Here is a 21,730-nt window from a genome sequence, read left to right as displayed (position 1 = left end):
TGTCTTTCCGTACACTCCCAAGAATGCTATCAGGTTGACGCAAAAATTCTTCGTGAGGTGCATCACATCAATTGCATGACGAACATCTAAGACTTCCCAATATGGTAGCTCCCCAAATATAGATTTCTTCTTCCACATGGGCGCCATTCCATTTTCGTTCGGAACAGGTTGGCTACCAGATCCCTTTTCCAAAAACAAATTCTAGATCTTTTACCATGTTGAAGACGTCTTTACCACTACGGTGCATCGGTTTTTGTTCGGTGGTCGCTTGGCCTTTGAAATGCTTGCCCTTCTTTTCGTACCGCTGCCTGATGGGAAGAAAACCGACGGATGACCCATGTATACAACCTTCTTACAGTGAGTCAAACCATATATTATCGGTATCATCTAAACAGTGTGTGCATGCTTTGTATCCCTTGTTCGAATGTCCTGACAAGTTACTAAGAGCAGGCCAGTCATTGATCGTTACGAACGCAATGCTCGTAGGTTGAAGTTTTTCCTGTTTGTATTCATCCCACATCCGTACACCTTCATCGCCCCAGAGCAATAAGAGTTCTTCGACCAATGGTCTAGGTACACATCAATGTCATTCCTGGGCTGCTTTGACCCGGGATAAGCACTGGCATCATGATGAACTTTCGTTTCATGCAAGCCATGGTGGAAGATTGTACAGACAAAGAGTCACAGGCCAAGTGCTATGACCACTGCTCATCTCACCAAAAGGATTCATGCCATCCGTACTCAAACCGAACCTTATGTTTCTCGCATCCAAATCAAATTTAGGGTACGTCTATCTATTTTTCTCCACTGCGACCCATCAGCGGGGTGTCTCAACATCGAGTCTTTCTTGCGTTCCTCTTTGTGCCATCGCATCAACTTAGCATTATCTTTATTTCTAAACAGACGCTTCAAAACGTGGTATTATAGGCAAATACCACATGACCTTCGCAGGAACTCTCTTCCGGGGAGGCTCTCCCTCGACATCTCCAGGATCATCTTTCTAATCTTGTAACGCAATGCACTGCATACGGGACATGCATCCAAATTCTCGTACTCGCCTCGGTAGAGGATGCAGTCGTTGGGGCAGCATGTATCTTTTGCACTTCCAGTCCCAAAGGGCAAACAAGTTGTTTGGCTTCATACGTTGTGGCAGGCAATTCATTGTCCTTAGGAAGCATTTTTTTTAACAAGTTTGAGTAATTCACCAAATCCCTTGTCGGATACACCATTTGTCGCCTTCCATTGCAGCAACTCCAAGGTGGTGCCAAGTTTCTAATCCATTTGACAATCTGGGTACAACAACTTATGGTGGTCCTCTAACAACTTCTGGAACTTCAACATCTCCGTTTCACTCTCACAGTCTGCCTGCACATTGTGCAATGCTTGCCCCAGATCGTCGCTGGGATCATTTTCTGCTACATCTACTTCGGGCTCTTCCATGGGAATATCGTCATCGAATGCACCGATTCCAGCATTCCCGGGAAAGTGGTCGTCAAAATCTTCTTCATTGTCTTCCATGGTAACCCCTGTTCTCCGTGCTTCGTCCATAAACATACTTTTTCATGAAACCATTTGCGAAAATGTGGCTGTGTAGGATTCTTGAAGATGAGTAATCCTTGTTATTGTTGCAATGAACACACGGGCAGCACATAAAACCATTCTGCTTGTTTGCCTCAGCCACAGACAAAAAATAATGCAGGCCATCAATGAATTCTTTCGAACGTCGTCAGCATTGTACATCCATTGCCGGTCCATCTGCATTTTAAATAAATCGATTTGAATTCTTTACACGTATCGAATAAAAAAATATATCAAACCTAAATTAAACTAAATGTAACATAACATGAATAATTAAAAGATATGCAATATCTATCATACATCTTGATTAATTAAAAGGGGGTACTTAATCCATTACAGAACTTAACAAAGGAGTACTATACATGAAATTTAAAAATTCGTCAACAACACATAGGTTTTCAACCGTCCTTGCGTTGGAACGCAGAATGTTCTAACGGATTTCTTGCTGGCGCAGAATAAGATGGCGGAGCTGAAACCTCCGAGTTTGGTGGTGACGAACCGTAACGCCGCAATAAATCCTCAAGATCAAACGGAGGTTCCTCGCCCCTTGCCATGCATTCTCTATATTCTTTTTCTAAATAACGGAGCGCTGCCCTATGAAAAGCACTAGGTTTTTTGGACCGACGACCTACTCGAGTTGTGCCCTTCTCCAGAAGGACAACGATCACCCCCACCGGCGCCACTCCCTCCAGCTGTTGAAGCCATATTTTACTGAAAAATACCTTTATTTCACAAAATTATAAATTCTTACCATTACAAGCAAAAAATTATTTACTATTACAATTACAATGATCAGATTAATAACTTGCAAATAACAATGAAATAATATAAAAAAAGACGAAATGTATCATAATCCTCAAGAAATCTCTAATTAATTGAAAGAAATCTCTATAACTTCTAATTACTTTGACACCCTTCAGTTCCAGGAGTACACTCTTTTCAATATCCAGAAACCCTCTAGAAGAAAAATAAACCTTTATTTCTGAAAATGTATATGTCAGTAACCTCAACCCTGCGGTGATGACACTGCCTTTCGGGGGGACACGGTGCGGTACAAGGATGTCACCAATCGGCTAGTCGCAGCACCAACATTTACGATTAATAGGCACAGCACTTGGCACAGGCAGCATGCTCGTTCATATGCTCTCAGTACAACAACGGCATGCTGACTGCGTCAAATGCTGTCTTCTTATCAATCGGAAGTGCTGGTGATGCGACCAACCGATTGCGACGTCCTTATAGCGCATCGTGTATCCCTGAAAGGTAGTGCCATCACCGTTGGATGGAGATTAACGACGTATACTTGTTTCGAAATAAAGATTTTTTTAGCTTCTAGATGGTTTCAATGTGAGCCTGATTAAATACATCACTAGAGTGTCAAAATAATCCATTCATAATACAAAAATTCTATAATATACTCATTTCATTAATTCATTCACGAATAAAAAAATCAACTATCCACAATATGATCATATATACAAGTACATCACATGAAGTATCTACACTCATTCTAAATTTCTACTATCCATATACTCATCTAAATCTAAAAGAAAATTACGCCTACATATGCAATCTAGCTAGCAAAATAATGTCCAAGAAATGAGCTAGCTACACATTTTCTCTATTTCTAAAGTATGAAATGAGCTATACAAGCCAAGGAAGAAGAGAAAAACAAGCCCCAAACCTTTAGAGCAGATGGATGGACGGGGAATCAAAGATCTTCACAAATGTGGTGAAGAAATGAGCAAAAACTCCTCTATCCCGAGCCAAGAACAGAGAAAACAAGTGAGCTGAATGGCTCGGGCGGGGGGAGAGGGAAGGGGATAAGGGGCGCAAGGCCTTTTGTCCCGGTTGGAGGCACGAACCGGGACAAAAGGGGGGACTTTTGTCCCGGAGTCGAACCAGTGAACCAGGAGGACAGAAAGGTCACTTCCCATGTTGGGTCTCTTGGGTCGGCCGCCACTTTCCTCCTCGTCCATCCCCTTCCTCCCGCCGCCTCCGCCGCCGCCGCCGAACCCTAGCCCTGCGCCCGATCCGAGGAAACCCCATCGACTTCTCCTACTCCCCCGCTAGGCGTCGCGTGCTGCATGGAAGAAACCTTCCGGAGCCAGAGGAAACCCTCCCGGACGGGGAGGAAGCTCTCTCCCTCTCCGCCGCGGCGCCCCCGCCCGGTCTCGCGGGATCCTCCGCCGCGCCACTACCGCCGGCGGGAGCCCTCTCCGACGCGCCGCCGCAGCTGGGTGATCCTGGACCGCTTCGTCCACCGCAGCCGGAGGCTCCACGGCGTCGTCGATAACGACGCCACGACCTCGGCGACCCTCCCACGACTGCGTCGGCCGGCCCGTCCGCGCGTCGCTCCGGGTGGCCGCCTCCCCCGCGGTGTCCGCCCTGCCACCTCCACCTGCCGGACAGGGACGAGGGGATTGGGTACCTCGAGGACATGGAGGAGCCAGCCGTGGTCGCCGCCCACCGCAACTCCATCCTGTTCGAGGTCGTCGTCCCCTTCAAGGATTCCTATTGGACCGACCCCTTCCTGTTCCCCATCGACTACTTCGTCTACTCGGCCTCCTCCTCGTCGCCGCCGTCGTTGACAAGGCTTCGAGCTTGCTTCGAGGGGGTCGCCGGCCACCCCAAGGAGGACAAGTCCTTCAAGCCGTACCGGCGACAGCGGCAGCGGGTCATGTTGAGCCGGGAGGTCGAGCTCTGCATCCTGCACCATGCGCCGCCTCCTGCCGGTGTCGGCACCGCAACACCGCCTCCATGGACGGTTAAGCGTCTCAAGATCACTCCCAACATGCGCACGATGGGCCTCAACCTTGCCTCCTTCAGAACTGACGTTGTCATTCCCGTAGTGGCCGCGTCCTGTGCTGGGTTGATTACTACCAGGGCATGCTGCTCGTCGACTTCCAACCTTCAGAAGATGCAGACCATGATCAGCAGCATCTGCTTAGCTTCATCCCACTGCCCAATGAGGCTTTGCAATCTCAACGGCCGTATATTGATGCAGGTGACCCTGATCCGTTCCGGTGTGCCTGTGTGACCAACGATGCAGGCATCAAGTTCGTCTGCATTATGACCGAGAGGAGAGTGCGGTCTGCTTCTCATCACCTAGCCTTCACCATATCAACATGGACTTTGGACATCGGCCGAGGGAATGGCAGAAGGATGTCGGCGCCCACCATGGACGATGGTGAGTTCTTCGGTCTGTATGATGATGATGAAGCTGGCAAGATTCTGCCACGAGTGCTGCCGAGTTTTCCTGTTGTGAGCATGGCTGATCCGGATGTCATTTGCTTCCTGCTCAAGGAGGATGATGACATTTTATGGATGGTTGAGGTTAACATGTTGCACAAGAAAGTGCAGTCGAGCGCTGTCTATATCAAAGAACAAGAAGGAGACGAATGGTACTTGTCTGATGAGAAGGTTTGCAGGAACTTCTTCTTTGATGGCCACTACTTTTATCCCCAGCCAGTTCTCCGGATACTTGAGCAAGGACGCCATCACTAGGTAATTATATATGTCTCCTGTTTATTTATAGGTTTCTTTTAGTTGTTGATCTCGCTTGCTGCGCTTAGTCTACTAGTTACTATTTAATTTGTATAGCAGCAGCCTACATGTGTGCATTTAAAAACATGAAGAGAACATGATGGTGGCTAATATAAGTGGCTAGGCAATTAACATGTTGGTGACTTCCATTTTAAGCTAAATGGTAACCAATTTGTGAACAGCGTGTTGGACGTGTTGAAACACAATCTGCTTTTTAGGTAGATAATTAAATGCCTGCCTAGTCATTGTTGTAAGTAGCTATTGAACAATAAATCTGGTTTTATTCTGCATCCTCTCTTGTGGACTTGCACTATGCACCTCAAGTAAATTCTGATCCGACATGTTAGTTGAACAGGTAGAATTTGGTGTTTGGTGAGAGAAATTGTGCTGATTTGCCAAGACATGACCTTAACTTGTCTTGGCTTAGTAGTTGTGAACCGGAGAGTAAAATTAGAAGAAATCGTGATTGCAGTATAAAAGTAAAACCCATTTTGCTAGACGTAGCTTTAATTGCATGACTGGAGGCACCCTGGCAGTCACTCGGTCAGTCTCTTTGTGGCAAGTTTAGCTACATTATTGATTGGGTCTTGCTTCTTCTTTTTTATTTATGCAGTTGGGAGCTGAGTGACATGATGCAGAAGAAAGTAAAACAGAGGATGGCGAAACGGAAGAGTGGCGTGGGGGCACAGTCAGAGCAATTTGCTGGATGACGAGACAAAGCTGGCCTAATGCCATGGCCACGTCAGGGTTTGGTCAACCATGCCGAGTTCCTTCCTATCATATTCATCCAGGCCGTTGGGCGTCGCATCCTTTGATGAGGAAGGAGTACAGGAGGATGCCCAGCCCAGTCAAAACTGCTCGAATTGCAACAGTGAGGCCCATCTCAGATTGCAAAAGCCCATCTCTCTCTAGGTTAGGTTAAATTGGGCGCCCCCCGCATAGTCTTAGTATGGTCATCGGCCTATTATATGGGCAGCCCAAAGTTAGTTAACCACAAGTTGACCCTGAAAACAGTAACAAGGTTGACTAGTGTCCCAAAACTCAACATGCCAAACATTTACTGTAGTTTCGCAAAAAAAACATTTACTGTAGAAACAACAATACAGGCAGTAGTACTTGTAGCATTAGTCAAAACACTAGGTTGACCAGTCAAATAGCAAAGGTTTCCATGCATGCAAGGAGCCGGCCAGGATGGTGTAAATTATTTTTCTTTTAAAAAGAATGGCAGGAGCACTGCCAAATCATTTAAGAAGGAGAAGCAAAGGTTCATAGAGACTTATATAGATATTACATAAAACAAAAAAGACTCACTCTCAAAGAACAAAAAGCAGTAACTAATATGAAAAATAACATACACTTCGCACCCGCAAGGCTGCCTTCCGCAAGCCGATCTCCTCCTTATGAACAGATTATTATTATGGTTGACCCAAAATTTGCATGCTTGCTTGGTAATCTCAATGGTCAAACTTTATTATTACTTGGTGACTTTGGTGTTGCCAAGTGCAAACAAGCCTACAGGAAGCGAATCGGAATCAGATGGAGCCAGGTCCGCCGGGTTCAGCGCCGCTGAGTGGGGGGAAGTGCTCCCGGCGGCGCAGAGGGCGTCCAACTACGGCGACGGTGTCATGCTCTGGGAACAGGGTACTTCGACAAGCGCAGCAACTACAGCGGCAGCATCAAGAACTGGGTTTGAGAGACCGACGTGGCGTCACTGTGAGCGAACTTGGCTGTATCTTCATCTTCTGCTTGTATTTATCTTGAATAATAAATTGAAACGTTTTACGAATAAAATGGCATCTGAAAAAGTCTTCTACTTGAGCATTTTCTATGGCAATGGTCAACCCTGCAGTCACGACTCTTTGACATTTGCAGTCATGTTTTCAGTTTGGGTGTTGAATAAGCAAACACCAGCATCTTTGTTAACCGAAAGTACTACATACTACGAAACAACAGGGATGAGATGGTGTCCAAGTGATGGTTCAAGTTCTCATATACATTTACAATCACAGTATTCCTTTGAGCACAAAAGGCATCCAAATTTCATAGTATATCAGCAATAAATAAAGCACAATGTCAGCGGGGCAGAGTTTCTCCATTCTGTGCTGCCTCCAGCACGCTAATGGACGTGAGTTTTTGTCTCGCTGCCGAAAGCCCTTGTCAGCCCAAAAATCAGGTAGCTTGGACCAAAAATCAGATAATAGGATATTTCTGGTCTTGACATCCCTAGATGAAGGATCAATGGTGGACTACAAGAATTGTGCAGGTGCTCCAGGCCTACATGGATGGATAAATTAAGCCATGAATCAAAACCAAAGGTGCCACGGCCGCCGGTGGGCGGTGGGCGGCCGGCGTGCCATGCCATGGGCCATGGCTGGCTGGACTTTGGGGATCGGAGAGTGGCACAGGGCAGGAAGATTACGGCCCAAACATCTGTGTGGATTTGCTGGGCCGACAACACTGGTTACAGCCCTCAAAATCTTAAATAAATTGTATTCCCATTTGCATAGAAACCTCAAAAGTTTTGCTCAAAAAAAAAGAAACCTCAAAAGTAAATTTAGTTTCTCGGTTGGATTTTTCATCTATCCAGATTCGTTTAATTTCTCGATTCAGCATGTATACTCATATTTTTTATATTTATTTTAGAACTAATGTGTTATTCTTTTGTGGTAGGCAACATGCCAGCAAGATACTTTGCACTTTAGCAGTAACTTTACCAATCTCAAAAATCTACGGTCCAGTCTCTTGGATAGGGTATTGTTTCATGTGCATATACAAGCGCATGTATATTTTTTTCAAAAAAAAATTTCATTAAACAAATACAACCGAATTAATCCAACAGCTCATGACGCCGGATAATCTCGATTCAAATACACATGACAGCACGCATAGCTAGCTTTCTGACGCTGCCTGTAGGTGTAGTTTAACAAAACAGCAGCAAAATGCGTCACTTGGAACCTACACAACAAAAATGTGCCAAGGCACGGTCGCGAAAAACTTAGAACCTACACAATGACATCACTAGGCACAAACATTGCAACCCTGTCGATGCAACAATGCTACTTTTGGACTCGAGGGCCAGACAAGCGGGAAGAAACATCTCAGCTATAGTTTGTCATTACTTGTGTTATCGTTAAGGTACAAAAACATTTCATGTCAAGGTCAGGCCCTAACATTTGGTAGGTTATGGCTGACTTCCGTGACTAGAATCCACTGTTCACCATAAACAACTCCAGCATGAGCCATGCCCACAAGGATATCGTTCCTACCGTACCTGCAAAACAAATCCAGCAGAATTCAGAATCTCAAACAAATCCAGCACACACATAATTTACTATTTCCCCAGCATCCACATGTCTGAATCACGGCCACAAGCTGAACATCACCCATCCTCTCATCTCACTAATGGCCCAGCGCGTCAACGATAGGGTTAGGGTGAACTGACCTCCACTACTCCCAATGGCAGGACAAGTGTTGCCATGAGCTCACCGTGTGCTAACCTCACAGCACACCAGGCCAAAGCAACCTTAGTTTTCTGTCCATGGATTGCCCAGTGCATGCTGCTTTTGATAGCTCCATTACCTTTGGCTCCCTCCCTAGGCTCCACCTAGTGTAGTGTGTGTGCTATGTGGTGATACCAAATCATGCGAAACGGGTGGTGGTTTCGGCTCCGGCTGCGTCGCAGTCAACATCTGCTGTCGTCACCGGGATCACCTGCGAAATTCCATGTTTCTTATCACCTTATGCTTTTAGGATAATCATCTGGCTCGTCAGCCTGTAGGCATCTACATCGTGGCCGAGATTATAGCACTAATAGAGAGTCCGGGGTTCACGCAAACGGTAAGAACCCCTGGTTTTTCTACCATATAATGAAAACAATTAAATTCTACTGTAAACAGTTCTGAAGACTCACATTTCTTGTCAAATAGAGTTTCTGGAACGAACTGCTTGGTCCATCACCTTGTGGTGGTCACCATCATCATAAGACCAGAATTGCTATCTTCAGACTGTTGATGGTCAAGATGATAGACAACTTATTTTTTTGCACATATGCACAATATGAATCCTCAATAAAAATAAAGCTTCGGAAGATTATTTTTTCTGCATGATTGCAAAGTTTCAGGCAAGTCAATAAACTGACATAGTGAGACATACTCATTCATGAATATACTATGACAAGCATCAATATCTCAAGAGTTAATTGAACTTTTACTTCTTCATAACAAGATGGAGGGTCCAAAGGATTCCAGATGCACATATCTCCTTAGTGTTCGTAGATTCACATTGTGTCTGTCTGTGGTGCGGTGTGTTGTAAACTCTCTCATTCTCAATAAAATACGTACATGGCATGTTCTCAAAAGAATGGAGAGTCCAAAGGATTCCAGATGCACATACCTGAGAAAACGACTTGACTTAGGTAATGCATTTGATGAACGTTAACATGAAAAAATGAAAATAAAACCTGAAATTATCATCACACCCATGATGACTGATCAGTCCTAAAGTTAGTACATTCTGCCACATCCAGAGAAGCGAGGAAGATGAGCTCTTGGTGCCAGTTACTTGGTCAGAGACTACAGCAAGTGACAGAGACAGATGAAAGTAGCACAAAAGACAAACGCTCAAACAGAACAATGGCAGCAGGATGAGAAAATGGGAAGAACGATTGGGCTCTCCATTAGTAGAATAGAGCAGTGTCCAGTGTATAGGGAGCCTTCCAAAAGCAGGATAGATGCCAAGATAACAAGTTGGTGAGAGGCCGCCCCGCCAAAAAGTGGACAGCAATACAGGTTGGTGGCTTCCACCTCAGAGCTTCTTACATGCCTTTTCTCCCCTCGATCCGGGTCAGCCTCATGACCCTCACACAGGAAATGGTATTTAACTTTGTGCTTAGGGAACCTTTCAAGATCAAAACAATTAATTCTATGGCAATGGCGAAGTTAGGCCATGAGAATAAAAAACTCATTGGGTCCCTACTGTCTAGAAACCTGTCATCTCACAGCTTTCTTCTCCATCAGGCATAAATGATATACAAAATACAGTAATGAGTGATAGAATGATGGCCAGGAGCTTAAAAGGATATATCATTAATCTCACTCACTTATCAATCAACGAGGATGCCAGAAATATAACATAGATGGCATTCGTAGTATGATAAATCATGTTTATTTCTGATGATGATGTAATAGCAATACTGAACCAAGAAAAGGAAACATGCTTCTAAAAGCAAATAATCAAAACTCCAAGATAGATAGACTGTTTCCAATATACAGCTATAACAGAGAGGAGGTGACTGCTGCATCGACCTGCAGCTTACCTAAAGCATAAAGTTTGCATTGGAACTTGGCTACGCCTTGATGTGATCATACGTTACATGTTAGCTGCATTCCATTTTGAATTCACTGTCCATGCACTATACAATAACAGTCAACAAACTATGAATGCAATGCACAAAAATATGCAACCACAAGAAAATTGATTATTTTACTTAAACTGATTTATTAATTAGTTGATATATGTAATTTTGAAATATTAATGGCCATGTTCTGCTAGGTATATTGCTGCTATCTGCTACCGTCAGTAAAAAAACTTCACCACTGCACTTTCGATACATGCTATCTAAAACACTGCAGACATGCTATTAGTGGCATCATCGGTAAATCAGATATGCACTGCATGATGGCATAAGTCATCCTAGTACTCGATAAAGACACACGGAATGATACTTTTACGTGGTTCAACTAACACCAAAAGGACTTCTTTACAAGGCACTCTCAGTGGAAAAATATGCATTTTGCAGATTTGCGTATGGCTTCTATTGAAGGTGTGTGCATGAGTGAGATATGTCTCTATGCTTTGGATAATGGCTGACAAGAAAAGATGGATGGAGTCCTCAGTGCCAATGATAATGGCTGAAAGAAAAGCAAATGCTTTTCACTTCCAGGAGGAGAATAGGGAACAGTCTAGGGAAAGTTTGCCATACTGCAGTCCATATATTGTTGATTACTATGGATGTCATGGATTAGCATCAAGAATTTCTAAATGGTCAACTATGATAATTCACAGGGTAAAAAGTTCTGATGAAGAGTGGGGGGGACTTTTTTTATTTCAATTTGTGGAAAAACCTGCAGAGTTTCATTTATCATGTCTGTGAAGCATCTGAAAAAGGAAATGAAAAAAGATTGAACATTGTTGATGTATTTTAAGCACAAGCATATATCATGTACTCAATATGGGTTATCTAAAGCAAGAACCAGGATCCCACTTCAGACATCTATTCGTCTTATCAAAGAGTAATATGCTTAAGGTATAAATGCTAATGACTTATTAGATATAAAAAATCAAAATAACCATAGCCACAAAAGTTTCTCCTTTTATTTTTTTTGCAAAACATAACTAAACATCTCATTACACAGAATTGAATAAGAACAGTGTTCCCTATAGTTTATGTAAAAATGATTGTGCTATTACACAAAAACAGTGGAGTCAACTCACGGTCACATAGCTAAGAGATCGGAGATAAGAGTTACATGTACTATTCCGAATCCATTATAAACAAAGTCGGCTTGACTGTTCCCTTCTATAATGTGTAACTCAAACCAAGAACCTAGGGAAAACAATTCTGTTACCTAAGCCTGAGCACAACCCCAATGATGATAGTATCTATAGGATCCACTAAGTCACAACCACGACGTCATGTAACTACTCAAGTGCTTCCTCTTTTTATTTATTTATTTTTTGGGAGAGAAGAGTTTCGCCTGTTGCCTATAAATGAGTGGCAAAAGCCAGCAATCCAGTACACAGCTTAAGGCATAGTGGCTTCCTCTCCATAATAGTTACATTCTTCCTATCACGCTGGAGTTCATCAAGGATCGAAACCTGAAACTGGAGCCAACAACCACACAGAGGAAGAAGAGCACCAACACTGGTTCCCAGCCTATCCAAGGTAGAAGTGATCAACGTTAGCGTGGCAGTAACATGGTGACTGTCAGAGAGGAGATGCGTAAGGGGCCATGGACAGAGCAGGAGGACATGCAACTGGTATGCACTGTCCGCCTGTTCGGTGACCGTCGTTGGGACTTCATTGCCCAAGTCTCAGGTTTGAGGGGTTGGGGAACTGCAACTTAGGTAGCTATTTTGCAATCCTTAGCGCAAAGTCGCAAACATAAATGTAATCCTGTCTAACCAGCCCTCTTCATACTATACGATCTCTATGTTCATGCAGGCCTCAACAGGACAGGAAAGAGCTGCCGCCTCCGGTGGGTGAACTACCTCCACCCTGGCCTCAAACATGGCCGCATGTCCCCAAAAGAGGAGCGCCTTATTATTGAGCTCCATGCTCGGTGGGGGAACAGGTTTGATCCAAAGAAGTTTTCCAGAGAGTAGCTTTTCTGGGTTACTACATTTAGGTGAAGATAAAATGCACTCAAATTCTCTATATAGGTGGTCTAGGATAGCACGGAGGCTGCCAGGGCGCACAGACAATGAGATCAAGAACTACTGGAGGACACACATGAGAAAGAAGGCACAAGAGAGAAAGATGAGCATATCACCTTCATCCTCATCCTCTTCAGTGACATACCAATCCTGCCTTCTTGACACCTGTCCAGTCATTGGGATGGGCACTGGTGACACTCACAACGGCAGTAGCTGTGTCACCAGCTCCCTTGAGAGCACCCAGAGTGCCATGGATGCATATCCCATTGATCAGATATGGAGGGAGATCGAGGCACCACAGGCATCTGCCTTCCTGAACATTGCTGAAGGAAAAGAGAAGACATGCAGCAGTATTCCCTGTCCTCTGCCATCACCTGCTATGTGGGATTATAAATGCCCTGAGATATTCTGGAAGATGGCAGATGAAGAAATCAGGATGTTGGCTCCATAATTTGGTCACCGTAAATAAGGCCCTTGCTATTGAAGGCTGAAGGAATACATCTATATATAGGTCAGGTCACTCAGTTATCTGCCTAGCAGATTTACAGTATTTGTACTTACTGGCTATGTTTGCATTAGTATGGATTTCAGTATTTTAAAATCTATGGTAACATTGGAGGTATGCTCATGATGTATGCATCTATGCAGTGTGAGAATAGTTTGTAACAGTTTGTGCAATAGTGTGCAATACAACGATGCTCTATATGCATGATAGTTATCCCTGCGAATATTCACCAGATCAATTAACAGCAGATATGGTTTGCAGATTTGCAGTTATTATTGAATACAATATGATAATAAGTTCAATGTTACATCTAAACTCATATAATTTCTAAGGCTTGGATAAGGCATATTGTAATCATAATGAAATGTTTCGGGCTCACTTAGAGATAAAGAAATGTATACTGCATTTCTATACAATTAGAGTCATTTCTTAGACCTTCATGGCTATGTCAATTACATTCTCATTTCCCCCATAGAATTATCCAGTCCTAAAACTTGATCAAACTACATCTGGAAACATTGAAAGGAGACAGGGAATAGATAAGTATTAGTCCTGAAAAGATACAGGGCACAATAGACAAGAATTTAGTTTATTATACGATAAAAAAGACCACATGTTATTTGTACTAAAGAGAGTAACAGTCTGTTTATTTTAAGTTCAGTTCCAATAGAGATTTCGGCACACAAATGTACCCTGTCTATTTGTAAGCTTGGAAACAGGTCAGAAACATTAGCGACAGGCAAAGCCCTCTGATTTTCTTTTATGGAATGCACTACCATTAGTCTTTTTGTGGCCAATAATGATCAAGCCTTTTGGACTACTATATATATATATATATATATAGATCAATACGAGCGAAAGGAACGGAACTAGTTTAGTGCAAGAGTGAGTGAACCATGATTTCATCTTTGTATTCTTATAAAGCTCATTATCATTAGGATTTAATAAAAAAAGTTAAATTGCACTAACAGTAAGTCTAGAAAGAAGTTGCTGCAAGAAATGAGAACATCAATGAGTGTGATAAGGTAAATAAAAAGTATTGATAAGTGGTCATGAATTGGGACCTTTATAGCCAGCGGCTTGTTGAAACTGCTCATGCCTATAATTAAGATAAGATTTTCTTCTAATTAATTAATAAGGTAGTGCATGGACCAACAAGACCCAATCATTGCTGCTCTCTTTTACTCCACAGCATCCAACTTGGACAAAAGCTTTGATACGGATAAGACCAAAAAGTTTCTCTCCTTTGTCTTCTGTTAGATTAAATAAAACAATGCACAGAAGGAAAAGAGCACATGTTGAGGCTACCTACAGCTACATATTTAGTGCATTCACGAAATGGAAAACAACTCAACAAAAGACAACACGTTAAGTGCACCAAATAGCAAAGCAGAGTAGCAGATTATGGTCATGGTGTTTACCAGAGAGGAAATCAAAGTACCAGAAGATGATCATGTGGTGACGTGTTTTTAAGAAACTATGAAATGTTACTTAGGCATTTAAGGAGATAAATGATAATATGAAGAGATAAAAAATACATAGGGGAGAACTAATCTGCCTAGAAGGATTCATCAATCACTTGACAAGCCTTCGATGAAGTAGCCAACCAACAAATCAAGTTCCACCATTGTGTTACCTCCCTCATAGATAAAGATGAAAATTTAATTAGACAAGCTGCGATATGTTTTGTGTGACAATAAGACAAGGGTAAGAGTCCTGAATAAGAAATCAAACACAGGACAGATCCCTGAATATCAAGGCTGCAATACATATTAGCCACAGCGTAGGGCTTTACATACTAAACTGATGCTAGAGTAGGCCAGTAGGTTTGCATACAAAATATACTTCAGCAGGCCATTGTCAGCAGACACTATCAGAAACAAATATCACACAGAGTGTACCAGACGCCCAGACCTTCAGTTGATGAACTTTATAATCAATCTTTTAACCTCTGATGAGTAGTGCAGCAAAAGTTGTTGCGATGTTCCCTGATACCTAAAATTGTTTGGTAAGCATTTGCAGGTACCAAGTGACCCAAAGAAAGTTCCGTTGTGTCAAGCTATAAAGAATTCGGACGGAGTGTGAGAATGCAAAACCTACAGCAGAACCTAACAGAAACACTATCGGATGAGATCTCAGTTGCCCATTCCCATTTCCAGTTGGGCAAATATCCTACTTCACCTCCCTCCACCTCATACGACACCCTCCCATCGCCGCGGAGAGCTCGCTCCTGCCGCGGAAGAAAGATATGCACTCGTTGCAGCATCGGATTCTGGATCCGGAAGCTCTCGGCTGCCGCCTAGCTTGGGTTGGGGATTTGTGACAGCGATTACAAACGAAACGGCAAACCAAGCACTAATGCGCGAGATAAGAAACGTACGCCAAGAAGGAAATGGGGGTGGTATAGCAATGAAATGGACCTTATTCTCACCTCGTTGTCGTCGGCGCCGGAGGAGGGACGGCGCCCTACATCGCCGGCGGCGGCAGTGGGGACGACCGGCCGAGCAGTCGTAGGCCTGGGCTATGAGCGGAACAACGGTGCCTCGTCGGCCCAAGGCAACGAGCAACAAGAGCGCCTTTTTTATTTTTACATTTTTCAAAAAAAAAATTTACAGAAATATATTTTTAAATTTAGGTTCTACAGTTCTATACCCCTACCGCCCGGCAAGGTGGGCGGTAGGGACCTATATGTAAATAAAAATAATTTTTTTTTGCGCAAGGGTGCTTGGAGGGAGGCTGCCGCCCCCTGCCGGGCAGGCCCCCTGCCGCCAACTGGTGGGGCGGCAGGGGGCCTACCGCCCGGCAGGGGGGCGGCAAGCTCCCTCCTCAAATATAAAACTCCTAATCCCTTCCCTCTGCGTCCTCATTTTCTGCCCACGAGATCCAGAGAGGGGAGAGGGAGAGAGGAGGGGTGAGGGAGGTAAAAAAACCGGCGAAGCCCTGCATAATTTTTGATCCGAACCACAGGTAACCAATATTTCTCAACTTTGTCATTCCAGATTTTTTTTATATTTAATTTTATGATTAGTATTTTTTATTGTTGTAAGCACTTAGGTTTGGGATTAGTGGTTATAATTGAAGGCATAGTATATTTGTAGATATTAGATTAATTAAAATGAAGTCTTTGCATGACCAGATATGTCGAGCAAAGTGGCATTTCAAGTTCATTACGGTGACTTCTATAGAATTACTCATGATTCCTATGGAGTAAATCTATCAGCATTGGAAAGAAGACAGTGCAGTCTAGACAAACCCCTAGAGAGGAGTTTTGAGTCCATACGGAAATGTCTTCACAAGATGTTCAATGTGAATTCAAAGACTCATTTGCTTACGGTTCATACCTTGACTTCCTGGGAAGCTAATGGGGATTTCTGGGAGTTGACGCATATAAATAGTACGGAAGAATGGCAACATTACATGCACGCAGCTCTTGAAAGTAGGTGGCCTCTCGCAATGGTAATTCAGATTCACCAGAAGACCGGTGATTTAGGTGAAGGTCAACACACACAACATCTGACTGCAATGAAGAGATGGAAGAGGATAAAGAAGAAGAGAACGTGCAAACTCCAGAACCACAAGGTTTAGCAGATGAAGGCGAGCGGATACCTGGAATTGTGGAGGATATGGAGAAAGAAGACCATGATGCATAAATAATAGAGCAATGTGGGGACTCATCGGACGATGAGGACGATGAGCGCTTTCCAGTGCTAGGTGAATGGCGTAAAGAGGGTTTTGGTAATCCAGTGGTACAAGATATTAGATATATGGAGCTTGAATACAGAGTGAATGAGGTCATACAAGGGGCAAAGTATCGTACCATTGAGGATGTGAAGGATGTTGTGAAGCTCTGGGCTGTATCTCTGAGGAAGGAATTCAGAGTACTGAAGTCTAGCAGCAAATAATACGAGGTGAGGTGTGCAGATAGAGACTGTACATGGCGAGTGCATGCATACAAGGGAAAGTTCAAGACACACTGGGAATGTTCAATTGTTACACCACATAATTGTAGATTGACAGGTGTAGTGGGACATCATCGTAATATCACATCAACTTTCGTGGCTAAGAAGATGTATGGGGTGATTCTTGACAAAATGGATTATGAGCCTGCATTGATAATTAGGGACATTGAACAGAATTTCCAGTATGTGATCAACTATGCAAAGGCTTGGCGGGCTAAACAAAAAGTATTTGAGATGAGGTTTGGCACTTATGAAGCATCATATGACAACCTACCTCGTATGCATGAAGCAATTGTGCAAAGAAATCCTGGAAACGCTTTTGATACATACAGTGTACCGAGCTTGTCAGGGGGGCCAAGCATTCTGCTGCGAGCTTTCTTCTGCATTGGAGCATGTGTGAGGGCATTCATTTACTGCCTTCCTGTTCTGTGTATTGATGGCACTTTCCTGACAGGGAAATATAAGGGAACAATATTGACGGCAATCGGAATTGATTGCAACAAGCAGATAGTTTCCATCGCCTTTGCCTTTGTTGAGAATGAGAACACAGAAAGCTGGTACTGGTTTCTTGAACGTCTGAAGATTCACGTTGTTGCTGGAAGGCCTAATGTTTGCCTTTCAGTGATAGGCATGCAGGTCTACTTGCAGCTATAAGGCAGCTCCAAGAAGGTAGTCAATTTTCACCTCCTATATGGCCAGATGTTGTCAATAGGTGGTGTGTGAGGCATATGGCTGCTAACTTTTATGAGCGGTTCAAGAATAAGGATCTGATGAATTTGTTCAAGCGATTGTGCACGCAGAATCAGCAGAGGAAGTTTGATGCTTTGTGGGGTATAATTGATGACATGAGTGCTGAATTGCTTAAGAGCCAGGCCTCATCATCCAGCAGGAGACGTTCTACAGATTCATTAGTTGGACATGCTAAGCCATTTTCACAGTGGATTGATGGTGCACCTAAAGAGAAGTGGTCACTTCTGTATGACACAGATGGGAGACGTTATGGGATCGAGACGACCAACCATGCTGAATGTTACAATATGTTAATGCGTCGTGTTCGTGGATTTCCTCTTGTTGGCATTGTTGAGTTCATCATGTATGGATGCATAAGGTATTTTCGGGAGCGATACACATCAGCCGCTCCCTTACTTAATGATCCAGGAGTGCATTTTTGCAGAAGGGTCAATGAGTACATGGAGAAAAAAGTTGAAAAGGCTCGATTTCACTCAGTCATATCGATGGGCACAAAGGAGCAAAGATTTGAGGTATCATGCAGGGGCAGGACCGGACAGGGTGTCCGCAGACAAAGGGTAATTCAAGAAGTTTTGATAACCATTGACGGGAGGGTGTTCTGCCGATGTCAGAAGCCAAAGGTGCATCACTTACCATGCTCCCATGTCATCGCAGCTTGTTCTGTATCTGGGTTAGATGCTGCGTCATATGTTTCTCAATATTTCACAAAAGAAGCCACAGCACAGACTTGGTGTCATGAGATATACGGCATTGGTATTCTAGGCCCATTCACTCAAAAAAATCTCCATCCAATTCTCATCCCTGATACAGCTACGAAGCGGGGCATAGGCCGAAGGCAGACACGTCGTATCCGGAACGGAATGGACGAGGCCGAGGCTGGAAAGAAGAAAAAACATTGCAACTTGTGTGGAGCGGACGGTCACACTTACAAAAAGTGCCCACAGCTATCAGTACCCAATGCTGCTGCCGAGGCTGGATCTTCCGGGAATCCGACGGATGGATCGGCTCCACCTACAAGAATTCGCCGCATCTAGTTGTGCATTTATTTGTGTGTACGAAATTAAGTATATTGTGTATGTACTATGTCTAAATGTCTTGTTTAACTAGTTGGCAGTGCGTATTTCTATAGAATTTGGTTGTAATGAACGTAACCTTTAATGTAATATCTTATGTGGTATCTTGTTTAACGTTATATTTATATATCGTTCATTGTATCAAATTGGCTAGCCCCAAATGCTTGGACACATGGTTTGTCGCCACCTATAGCACAAGCCACCACATAATGTGACACATAGAAGATAGCTAAATAAGTACACATCCATGATACTGAAGAATCCAAATTATTTCAGTACAATTTGCTTCACAATCTAGACCGATGAACAATATATGTTACACATTATTTCATGAAATCATCTAGGTAGTCACGCACAGGGGGAGGAACATCATCTCTTGGAGGCCATGGTTTGGGGGCATGAAATCATCTAAGTCGTGATCCCAGTTACAGAACTTGGTGCTGGAGGTGGTGCAGTTTGACTTGACGAACCTCTTGACTTTCCCTTTCTCTCTTTTATGGTTCTACTTTCATGTACAGGGGGAGGAACATCAGGTGTTCGAGGCCACGATTTGGGGGGCATGAAGTCATCCATATCGTCATCCCAGTTAACACAACTAGGTGCTCGAGGTGGTGCAGCACGACTTGACGAACCTCCGGTCACGTGTTCTTACGGAGGCCGAGAACTATGACCCGAAGATCTTTTCCACCTCCTTCGTCTAGTTTGCGGCATAACTCCACCGAAGATACATACCAATTTTTTGAAATTTGGTATCGATTTGTTAATCAACTCCGTGTCCTCGGGGTAATCCTAGCATATAATTACACAATAATTTTACTATTTCGTAAATATGGATTACAAATAACGGACGTGATTAGAACTGAATAAGAGTTACCTTAATGTGCATCTCATACACCTCTGGCCGCATCCATATCTTACAAGTAGTTTGTAAGAATCCAATAACATGTTGATGATTCGCTAGTTCACATACCCTCATGTATATCTTCCTACGTTCTAGCAGGTATTCCTTTAAATCTTGCATTGTAATACCTCGAAACAATGTCAAATATTTAAACTCAACTAATTTGGACAACACCATCTCTATCGTACCATCCGCTAATGGATCCAACTTCTTACTGATTACAAGATGTGTCATGATCTCAAGAAATATACTGGATTTTTCTTCGGTCCATGAAAATCCAACAGAATTGGAGGCAGACATTGCCTTATGCTGCAATAACAGTAAGGTACTGTCATACTAAGTTTACTATTCTATATTTCACTATCCAAAATCTAAATCTATTCTAATTCATGATTATTTTAGAAACAAGTCTATAATAGTTGAGAAATATTGGTTACCTGCGGTTCGGATCAAAAATCCTGCAGGGCTTCGCTGATTTTTTTACCTCCCTCACCCCTCCTCTCTCCCTCTCCCCTCTCTGGATCTCGTGGGCAGAAAATGAGGGCGCAGAGGGAAGGGTTGGAGTTTTATATTTGAGGAGGGAGCCTGCCGCCCCCCTGCCGGGCGGCAGGCCCCCTGCCGCCCCACCAGTTGGCGGCAGGGGGCCTGCCGCCCGGCAGGGGGGCGGCAGGCTCCCTCCAAGGACCTCTGTGCAAAAAAAATTATTTTTATTTACATATAGGTCCATACCGCCCACCAGCCGGGCGGTAGGCCCCCTGCCGCCCCCTACCGGGCGGTAGGGGTATAGAACTGTAAAATCTAAATCCAAAAATATATTTCTGTAAATTTTTTTTAAAAAAATGCAAAAATAAAAAAAGCGCGCAACAAGAGGCCCAAGGCCCATTGTATGGACAAACGCATGCTCCGTTTAACCAAAGCCCAGTGCCTGCAGACGTGAGGCAGTAGCAGCGTTCTCCGCGAAAGGACCCAGTGGTTACAGGAATCTCAGTAGCACGTGAGGTTCTGGGTTTGACTTTCCGTGAGAGCGAATTTTCTAGAATCTAACGGCTTTTGTGCTTTCAGTGATAGGCGATGTTCCCGTCAACAACGGAGCGCCTGTAGTGACTTTGTCAATCTCGAGGATTTGCCGGCTTAATCTCTCGGAGATGTTCATAGAGGTAGGGTTGCGTGCGTGTATTCATAGAGATGAGTATGCATGCGTATTTGTGAGCGTCTGCGTCTGTACTATGTTTTTCAAAAAAAAATAGTAGCGTTCTCCGAAGCTCTGCATCGAGGAGCTGAGTGCATCTCGATGAAGTGGTGCAATTTTCCAAACATACTGGTATTACTCCTTGTAAAACTAAATCAGAATCATTTACTCCCTGTAACTTACATGGCTATGTATGTCCAAATTTTAACTTACATGGCTATGTTTGCAGACGACCTAATCTTGTGTGGACAAGCAAATATGTAAGAGCCAACCACAATGAAGACTATTCTTCAAGTGTTCTGTGATTCCTCAGGTCAGACTCCCAATTTTCAGAAATCCTCCATTCTTTTTAGCAGGAATGTAAACAACAATACCAAAGTAGCCATAAAGAATATATTCCCAGTGCCAGACCTTCAACCTCACACCAAGCATTTAGGTCACCCCATCATTTTCAGTCACAATGATCGCAACCGAGCTTATAATTTCATCTATGGCAAGTTCAAAGGTAAGTTAACAACGGTAAGAGCCAATAAATTGAATCATGCAGGTAGACTAACGTATATCCAATCTGTGCTATCTTCTATCCCCATCTACTATATGTCCACGATCCTTTTTTCTAAATCTTTCTTGCACAAAATCACAACTATTATTAGGAAATTTTGGTGGACAGGTATCCAAGAAGACAACCCGACCAATCCAATCCCCTTCCGATCTTGGAATGATATCTGCCAAAGCAAGGACAATGGTGGTCTGGGAATTAAAGACCTTGAAACTGTCAACAAAAGTCTTATTATC

General features: G+C 43.5%; 1 protein-coding gene and 2 long non-coding RNA genes across 5 annotated transcripts; 1 reads left to right on the top strand and 2 right to left on the bottom strand.

Moving 5' to 3' along the window:
* Positions 1-7,934: 7,934 nt before the first annotated feature.
* Positions 7,935-11,738, bottom strand: LOC120645285. 3 transcript variants are annotated; one of them, XR_005664212.1, is made up of 6 exons: positions 9,584-11,738; positions 9,335-9,516; positions 9,035-9,222; positions 8,567-8,835; positions 8,127-8,395; positions 7,935-8,079 (listed from the first exon to the last, which is right to left on the bottom strand). It is a non-coding gene; the product is annotated as an uncharacterized LOC120645285 (long non-coding RNA). The 3 variants fall into 3 exon arrangements; XR_005664211.1 differs by having other exon boundaries at positions 9,335-10,020; positions 10,439-11,738; XR_005664210.1 differs by having other exon boundaries at positions 9,335-11,738.
* A 184-nt stretch (positions 11,739-11,922) lies between these two features.
* On the top strand, positions 11,923-13,286 carry LOC120645284 (myb-related protein MYBAS1-like). Its single transcript, XM_039922091.1, has 3 exons — positions 11,923-12,220; positions 12,347-12,476; positions 12,565-13,286. The coding sequence occupies exons 1-3, from the start codon at positions 12,100-12,102 to the stop codon at positions 13,007-13,009; spliced, it is 696 nt and encodes a 231-aa protein (XP_039778025.1). The 5' UTR covers positions 11,923-12,099; the 3' UTR covers positions 13,010-13,286.
* A 1,421-nt stretch (positions 13,287-14,707) lies between these two features.
* Positions 14,708-15,630, bottom strand: LOC120645286. Its single transcript, XR_005664213.1, has 2 exons — positions 15,495-15,630; positions 14,708-15,058 (listed from the first exon to the last, which is right to left on the bottom strand). It is a non-coding gene; the product is annotated as an uncharacterized LOC120645286 (long non-coding RNA).
* Positions 15,631-21,730: the final 6,100 nt, after the last annotated feature.

Source organism: Panicum virgatum, chromosome 8K, assembly GCF_016808335.1.
Source record: "Panicum virgatum strain AP13 chromosome 8K, P.virgatum_v5, whole genome shotgun sequence".
In the NCBI taxonomy this organism is placed as follows: domain Eukaryota; kingdom Viridiplantae; phylum Streptophyta; class Magnoliopsida; order Poales; family Poaceae; genus Panicum; species Panicum virgatum.
This window is presented reverse-complemented; position numbering and strand designations above follow the sequence as displayed.

Excerpts from the sequence above, each read along its gene's own strand:
- LOC120645284 (XM_039922091.1), top strand. The coding sequence starts at position 12,100 with ATGGTGACTGTCAGAGAGGAGATGCGTAAGGGGCCATGGACAGAGCAG. Across the intron at positions 12,221-12,346 it reads CTTCATTGCCCAAGTCTCAG|GCCTCAACAGGACAGGAAAG; the intron begins GTTTGAGGGGTT and ends ATGTTCATGCAG. Across the intron at positions 12,477-12,564 it reads CATGCTCGGTGGGGGAACAG|GTGGTCTAGGATAGCACGGA; the intron begins GTTTGATCCAAA and ends TTCTCTATATAG.